Here is an 8,225-nt window from a genome sequence, read left to right as displayed (position 1 = left end):
AAGAAGAAGAAGAAGAAGAAGAAGAAGAAGAAGAAGAAGAAGAAGAAGAAGAAGAAGAAGAAGAAGAAGAAGAGGAGGAGGAGGAGGAGGAGGGGAAGACGCTCGTAAACTGTGCAAAGGAGCCTTGGAGAAATGTGCGGCTTTGGTTCAGGAGGGCCAGGCAGGTGTTTGCAGTGGGAAGATCACCAAACTTCACACATACAGACTAGGGATGCCAGCCTGCAGGTGGAACCTGGGGATCTCCCAGAATGACTACAGAGATCAGTTCCCCTGGAGAAAATGGAGGCTTTGGAGACTCTATGGCATTATAGAAGAAGGAGGAGGAGGAGGAGATTGGATTTATACCCCACCCTTCACTACCCGAAGGCGTCTCAGAGCGGCTTACAATCTCCTTTCCCTTCCCCTCCTCACAGCAGACACCCTGTGAGGTCAGTGGGGCTGACAGAGCTCTCTCGAGGACGGCCCTTGAGAGGACAGCTCTGAGAGGTCACACCAGCAGGTGCATGTGGAGGACCAGGTGTAGTGGAATTGCTGGGACATGTCTTTTTCCACTGCCCCTGTTATGAGGAACTACGGGACAAGAGGAGAAGGAGGAGGAGATTGGATTTATACCCCGCCCTTCGCTACCCGAAGGAGTCTCCGTGCGGCTTACCATCTCCTTTCCCTTCTCCTCCCAACGAAAGACACCACGTGAGGTGAGGCTAAGAGAGCTCTTGAGAGGATTGCTCTTGAGAGAACAGCTCTGAGAGAACTTATGACTGACCCAAGGTCACCCAGCAGCTGCATGTGGAGGAGTGGGGAATCAAACCCAGTTCTCCCAGATTAGAGTCCGCGCTCCTAACCACAACACCGAATCGGCTCTCAAACTAGAATTGTATCCTGCTGAGGTCTCTTGTCCTCCCCAGGTTCCACCTCTAAATCTCCAGGAATTTCTCGGCCTGGATCTGGCAACTCAACGCTACCTGTTCTCTGCCAGTGACCATGGGGGGACCTGGTCACCGTAATCCAGACACTGAAGTATCCAAACCCCTTGGTGTAGGGTAGGCAGCTCCGAGTTGGGAAATACTCGGAGATTTTGGGGGTGGAGCCAGAGGAGGGCGGGGTTCAGGGAGGGGCTTCAATGGGGTAGAAAGCCACAGAATCCACCTTCCAAAGCGGCCGTATTCTCCGGGTGAGCTGATCTGTGCTGTCTGGAGATCAGTTGTCAATCATCCCAGGAGATCTCCAGTCACTGCCTGGAGGCTGGCAACCCTGCCTCTGTGGCTGCAGGTGTCTATTCACCTTATACAGGCTCTGACCTCATTCCTTCTGCATTGAAAAATTAGGGCAAGTTTATGCATTTATTTTAGGAGCTGCGGTGGCTCAAGTGGTCAAGACGCTGAACTGCAGGCTGTGGAAGGTCGGTAGTTCAGCAGTTCGAGACCCGAGTGTGCCGCATGATGGAGTGAGCTTCCGTCTCTAGTTCCGGCTCCTGCCAACCTAGCAGTTCGAAAGCAAGAAATTGCAAGTAGATAAATAGGTACCGCTTCGGTGGGAAGGGAACAGCGTTCCGTGCGCCTTGGTGTTTAGTCATGCCGGCCACATGACCACGGAAACGTCTTCGGACAGCGCTGGCTCTTCGGCTTCGAAACGGAGATGAGCACCGCAACCCTAGAGTCGGAGTCGACTGGCTTTCGAGCAAGGGAACCTTTACCTTTTACTTTATGCATTTATTTTACAGGGGTTAGAAATCCCTGTAATACTTTCACATGGAATGGATAAATATTATTGTGCGCTCATGCAGGGAGAGAGCAACACGGCTATGATTTTGTTCCTCTACTACCCCCTAGGGGCCTGGAGGACTGAAACACTCAACTGAAAAGTGGAGAACTTGGCGTCAGTTTCTAGTTGGAAGATCCAGAACGACAACAGCTGGATATTCTTCTTACAGTCCATTATATCTTTCTATAGTTTTCCAGCCCATGCTAAAATAGCTTGTGGACTTGGAGTTAAAAGACGCCTTCTTGGTCTCCTCCTCCCCAAATGTTGAGGTTTGCACACAATCCACTCTTCCTGGGCTTGCCATCTCCTGGTTGGGGAATTCCTGGAGATTTGCGGAGGGGGTGGAGCCTGGAGATGGCAGGGTTTGGGGAGGGAAGAGGAGGAGGAGGAGGAGGAGGAGGGAATCATACTGTTTCCATACACGGAGACACAGCATTCAATTCAGAGTAGAACCAGATAAGACTCTGGAAGATCAGATCTCCAGTGTATTTCTCCTATGTAAACAGCAAGGAATTTCAGACAGACGATATAATCCGAAAGAGCAATGGTTCCCAAATGGTTTCTGGTCTGTCATTTCAGACAGAACCGTTTTAGAACCGGTTCCCTACCGGGATATATTTGTAATTTCAGACACAAACGCTTCTGTCCCGTTTAGGACAGAAGCGTTTTACCTGTCAACCGCTTCCAAGTAGTCTTCAGTTCCGATGTGCTTTTCCCCACCGTTTTTCGCCCGCGTGGGCGATCTCCGGCTTTTTTTTGGGGGGGGGGAACATTCACTTTATAGCGCTATAGCGCTATGACGGAACAGCAGTATATCAATGCCATTGGAATGCCTGGAGTGTTTTGTTATAGTCCTATAGCGCTATAAAGTAAACGTTCTTCAACAACAACAACAAAAAAGCCGGAGATCGCCCGCGCAGGCGAAAAACGGCGGGGAAAAAGCGGTGCAGTCTGAAATGGCAAACCGCTTCAGATCCAGCTCTTTACCGGAAGGGGAAAGCCATGTGTGAAATGGCAGCCCTATACCGGTTTACTCCACAACAGATCAAAAACGGCTTCAAAACAGGTTAAAAAGGGTAATGTGAAATTCCTCAGCATCTGTGAGATGCCCCAATTTGTACCAATCCGGATGAGTTAGCCTTGTTAGGTCTGTTACTGCAAAATAGTAAAAAGCCCCAGTAGCACCTTTAAGACTAACAAACTTCATTCTAGCATAAGCTTTTGTGAAACACAGCTCTCTTCATCAGATGCATGGGAGGGTATGAAGAAACTGACCAGAGATATATAGGTGGTAAGGAGGGGGGGGGAGAGCGGGTACATGGCACTTTCTGCATCCTCTCCCCCCTCCCCTTACCACCTATATATCTCTGGCCAGTTTCTTCATACCCTCCCATGCATCTGATGAAGAGAGCTGTGTTTCACGAAAGCTGATGCTACAATAAAGTTTGTTAGTCTTAGGCTGCGATCACAGACACGAAATAACCCACTTTCAATCCACTTTCAGTGCACTTTTAAACTGGATTCTGCACACGCTAAAATTCCGTTTGAAAGTGCATTGAAAGTGGATTATTCAGTGTGTGTGACCGCAGCCTTAAAGATGGTACTGGGGCTTTTTACCAATTTGTTCCGGAAACAGAGTTGGTAGGTCTAAATCCTTCCTCCTTTCTTTCTTTATTAAAACCTTTCTATCCACCCTTTCCGCACGGTTCATGGTGGCGGACAAGAACAATCAAAACTATTTTCAGTTAAAAACAAAAATTAAAATAGCGAAGCGCCAGGGCTCTACTGGTAGCAGGAGCTCCTTTGCATATTAGGCCACACCCCCTAGTGTAGCCTATCCTCCAAGAGCTTACAGAGCTCTTCTTACTGGGGCTACTGTAAGCTCTTGGAGGATTGGCTACACTAGGGGGTGTGGCCTAATATGCAAAGGAGCTCCTGCTACCAGTAGAGCCCAAGCCAACTTTCTCCCTCCCCCTCTTAAAGAATGCAGGGCCTTATGAAGACCCCCAGAGAAGTCCCCCCCCCACTACCCTCGCCACTTCAGGGAGCCCCGTCCACAGAGCCGGGGCCACAACAGAAAAGGCCGGGGCTCTGGCTGATGCTGGATGGACCACCCTAAGTAGTGGGGTATCCAACAACGGTGGCTCGACAACCGTAGTTGGAGACCAGGGATTAATGGAAGGAGCAGAATCCTTCAAATATGTGGACCCGGTTCGTGCAGGGCTTTGCTGCTTTCTCGACTTCAGGGGAATCGACAATGAAGTGACGAAAGGAAACACCACTTTACACAGAAGGTGATTGAAACGTGGAATTCGGTGCCAGGGAGGTAATGACGGGCCACAGGAATAAACAGCTTGAATAGGGGATTAGATGGATTCATGGAGGATAAGCCTATCAGTGGCCGGTAGCCATGGTGACCGAGGGGAACTTCCACATTCAGAGGCCCCAAGCCTCTGAATCCCAGAGCCAGGAGGCAACATCAGGGGAAGGACTCGGCCTCTGTGCCCTGTTGTTGGACCTCCAGAGGAACTGACTGGCCACTGTGTGAGACCGGATGCTGGACTAGATGGACTATTGGTCTGATCCAGCAGGGCTCTTCTGACGTTCTTATCAGGGGAAGGCCTTGGCTTCTGTGCCCTGTTGTTGGACCTCCAGAGGAACTGACTGGCCACTGTGTGAGACCGGATGCTGGACTAGATGGACTATTGGTCTGATCCAGCAGGGCTCTTCTGACGTTCTTATCAGGGGAAGGCCTTGGCTTCTGTGCCCTGTTGTTGGTCCTCCAGAGGAACTGGCTGCCCACTGTGTGAGACAGGATGCTGGACCAGATGGACTACTGGTCTGATCCAGCAGGGCTCTTCTGACGTTCTTATCAGGGGAAGGCCTTGGCTTCTGTGCCCTGTTGTTGTCCCTCCAGAGGAACTGACTGGCCACTGTGTGAGACAGGATGCTGGACTAGATGGACTATTGGTCTGATCTAGCAGGGCTCTTCTTATGTTCTTATGAAGGCCTCGGCCTCTCTGCCCTGTTGTTGGCCCTCTAGAGGAACTGGTTGGCTGCTATGTGAGACAGGATGCTGGACTAGAGGGACCACTGGCCTGATCCAGCAGATCTCTTCTTATGTTCTTATGAAGACCTCGGCCTTTGTGCCCTGTCGTTGGTCCTCCAGAGGAACTGGCTGGCCACTGTGTGAGACAGGACGCTGGACTAGAAGGACTAATGGTCTGATCCAGCAGGGCTCTTCTTAGGTTCTTAGGAAGGCCACAGCCTCTCTGCCCTGCTGCCAGACCTCCAGAGGAACTGGTTGGCCACCGTGTGAGACAGGATGCTGGACTAGATGGACATCTGGTCTGATCCAGCAGGGCTGTTCTAGCGTTCTTATGTTCTAATGATGTTCGTCCCCCAGGGGAAATGAAGAATAGTAAATAATGAAATAAAATGTCTATAAAGGTAAAAGGCACTGGAGATTTGATAACACAGCTTCCAGCATCACATTTGGTTTCACCATGAGGCTACACGGTTATGCCAAGGGTACCGCTCTGGATTTGGAAATACCTGGATTTGGAAATACCTGGAAATACCTGGAGCCTGAGGAGGGTGGGACTTGGGGTGGGGAGGGACTTCAATGGGGTATAAGCAGCCATTTTCTCCAGGTTAACTGATCCCTGAGGCCTGGAGCTCAGCTGCACTCCCAGGAGATCTCCAGCCACCACCTGAGGGTAGGCAACCCTAGCTCAGTGATAAGCCCCGGAGGCATCTCCCCAACATCCATACCCTATTGATGAGCTCTCCCACCATGCCGGTCCAAGATCCGTTGGGCTCAGGTGCCCCATAGAGTCCGTCCTCCACCAGCTTAATCTGGAAGCGGAACTTAAGGATGTCGGCGAGCTCGTGAAGCATGTCCACGCAGAAGCCCTCGTACTGCTCTGTTCCAGAGAGCTCCTGGTAGTTTGAGCGGCGCATCATGTAGGGGTTCTCCTGTAAGAGGCGAGGGAAGTCAGTGTGTAAATACAGTTCACAGCATCGTGCTATCTGAGGGAGGAGGTCCTGAACAAGAGTCCCCAAGCCTTGAAAACTGAAGCCATTAAAACCACAAGCAATAGAATCCAAAGCCATTAAAAGCACAAGCAATGGAAAACAAAGCCATTAAAACTACAAGCAATGGGAAAAAAGCCATTAAAACCACAAGCAATGGAAACCAAAGCCATTAAAACCACAAGCAATGGAAAACAAAGCCATTAAAACTACAAGCAATGGAAACCAAAGTCATTAAAACCACAAGCAATGGAAACCAGAGTGATTAAAACCGCAAGCACTAAAAACCAAAGCCATTAAAACCACAAGCAATGGAAACCAAATTCATTAAAACCACAAGCAATGGAAACCAAATTCATTAAAACCACAAGCGCTGGAATCCAAAGTCATTAAAACCGTAAGCAATGGAAACCAAAGTCATTAAAACCACAAGCACTGGAAACCAAAATCATTACTACCACAAGCCCAGAAAACCAAAGTCACTAAAACCACAGGCACTGGAATACAAAGCCATTAGAACCACAAGCACTGGAAACCAAATCCATTAGAACCACAAGCACAGAAAACCAAAGCCATTAAAACCACAGGCACACAAAACCAAAGCCGTTAAAACAATAAGCCCTGGAAACCAAATCCATTAGAACCACAAGCACAGAAAACCAAAGCCATTAAAACCACAAGCACACAAAGCCAAAGCCACTAAAACCACCAGCAATGGAAACCAAAGCCATTAAAAACAAGAGGCACACAAAGCCAAAGCCATTAAAACCACAAGCACTGAAAACCAAAGCCATTAAAAGCACAAGTATCAAAAAACAAGCTAACGCCATCAAAGCACAACCAATACAACAAAAACTCAAAAAGACAACGTACTAAAATTCTGTCTGGCAAAGACACGTCTCAGGATCCCCCAAACCTATAGAAAGCCTAAAGAGAAGGAAGATACTTACCAAAATGGTGGTGACTACCAGAGTCTTGTTCACGAGGCTCTCTGAGATGTTGATGTCCAACGTCGTGGCATTCATCGCAAGAGTCCTGTTGGAGTACCACACCCCAACCTGTAAAGAGGGGAGAGGAGGGAAGAAAGTCCCAATGGACTTACTCTGTTGTGTAAGTGGGGGTGGAAGGCTCGGATAGCTCGGATCCAGGATTGTAGAGGCCAGGCCCATGAGTCTGACCTCAAACAGTAGGGGCGGTCCAACTGTCCACCCCTTCCCATCTGATGCGAGAAACGGGTCTTGTGTTTTAAAGACAGACAAAGCAAAATCAGGTGTGGGAAGCTGAAACCCTGCTGCTGCTTCTGTCGGCTTCCAGGTCTTTTTCTCCAAGCCTGGTTCACTTCCGATATCAAAGCCAGGTTGGAAGAAAAAGGTCGAAAGCAAAGGAAGACGGTGAAATCAGGAGGGTGGAAGGGGCAGGGCTTCGTTTCCCTCGCCCGCACACTCCGGTTTTGCTAAGAACAGTCCACCCCACATTCTCAAATCCAGGGCTATTTCTGGGCAGGAACGCACAGGAATGGAGTTCCGGCTGGCTCCTGAGTTGGCCACACCCAGCAGGAACCCATTAGCATAATAGGCCACACCCAACAGCAGAAAAACGGCCCTGGGTTTTGACAACAAACAAGGTTGTCTAACATGCAAAGGAGTCCCTGCTACAAAAAACGGCCCTGGGTTTTGACAACAAACAAGGTAAACAGAATAAGAAGCAAAAGGTGGGTGTGGCCGGATGACCACACTTCTGGTAACATGGGGGTGCGGCCTAATATGCTAATGAGCTGTGCTGTCAGGGGTGTGGCCTATTATGCTAATGAGTTCCTGCTGGGCTTTTTCTACCAAAAAAAGCCCTGCTCAAATCTATGAAGGATTTGTGCATAAATACAGGTGGGATCACAGACACCCCCACCCCCCATCCTGTCAAGATGGGCTCTTAGATTTCCATCACACACTGATGAAGTCCATCATCACTCTACAAAGTGCTGTAATACAAATTCTGTAATGCACCGCCCTCCATCTGGGAATATTATTTCTTTCTGCTATAAAGGCTTCCCTGCAAAATACAAGATGGTGAACGCAAACAGCTGCCTTGTACTGAATCAGACCCTTGGGACTCCCTCATAGTCAGTACTGTCTGCTCAGACCAGCAGTCGCTCTCCAGGGTCTCTGGCGGAGGTCTTTCCCATCCCCTCCTGCCTGGTCCTTTTAATTGGAGCAGCCAGGGATTGAACCTGGGACCTTCTGCATGCCAAGCAGAGGCTCTGCCACTGAGCCACAGCCCCACTTCATGGCTCTCCAGGGTCTCAGGCGGAGGTCTTTCCCATCCCCTCCTGCCTGGTCCTTTTAACTGGAGATGCCGGGGATTGAACCTGGGACCTTCTGCATGCCAAGCAGAGGCTCTGCCACTGAGCCACAGCCCCACTTCATGGCTCTCCA

General features: G+C 49.6%; 1 protein-coding gene and 1 non-coding gene across 2 annotated transcripts in view; both read right to left on the bottom strand.

Moving 5' to 3' along the window:
- The window catches only part of GRIK5 (glutamate receptor, ionotropic, kainate 5), an 81,953-nt gene that overhangs the window by 14,355 nt on the left and 59,373 nt on the right, over positions 1 to 8,225 (bottom strand). The window contains exons 10-11 of the mRNA XM_015409384.1: positions 6,747 to 6,854; positions 5,536 to 5,739 (exon numbers count right to left, since the gene is read on the bottom strand). Of these exons, the coding sequence (XP_015264870.1) occupies positions 5,536 to 5,739; positions 6,747 to 6,854 (312 nt within the window). The remainder of the gene's footprint in view (positions 1 to 5,535; positions 5,740 to 6,746; positions 6,855 to 8,225) is intronic.
- TRNAA-GGC lies at positions 8,000 to 8,071 on the bottom strand. The gene has a single exon. It is a non-coding gene; the product is annotated as a tRNA-Ala (tRNA).

The sequence above is a fragment of the Gekko japonicus genome, unplaced genomic scaffold, assembly GCF_001447785.1.
Source record: "Gekko japonicus isolate JY-2015 unplaced genomic scaffold, Gekko_japonicus_V1.1 scaffold745, whole genome shotgun sequence".
NCBI lineage: Eukaryota > Metazoa > Chordata > Lepidosauria > Squamata > Gekkonidae > Gekko > Gekko japonicus.
This window is presented reverse-complemented; position numbering and strand designations above follow the sequence as displayed.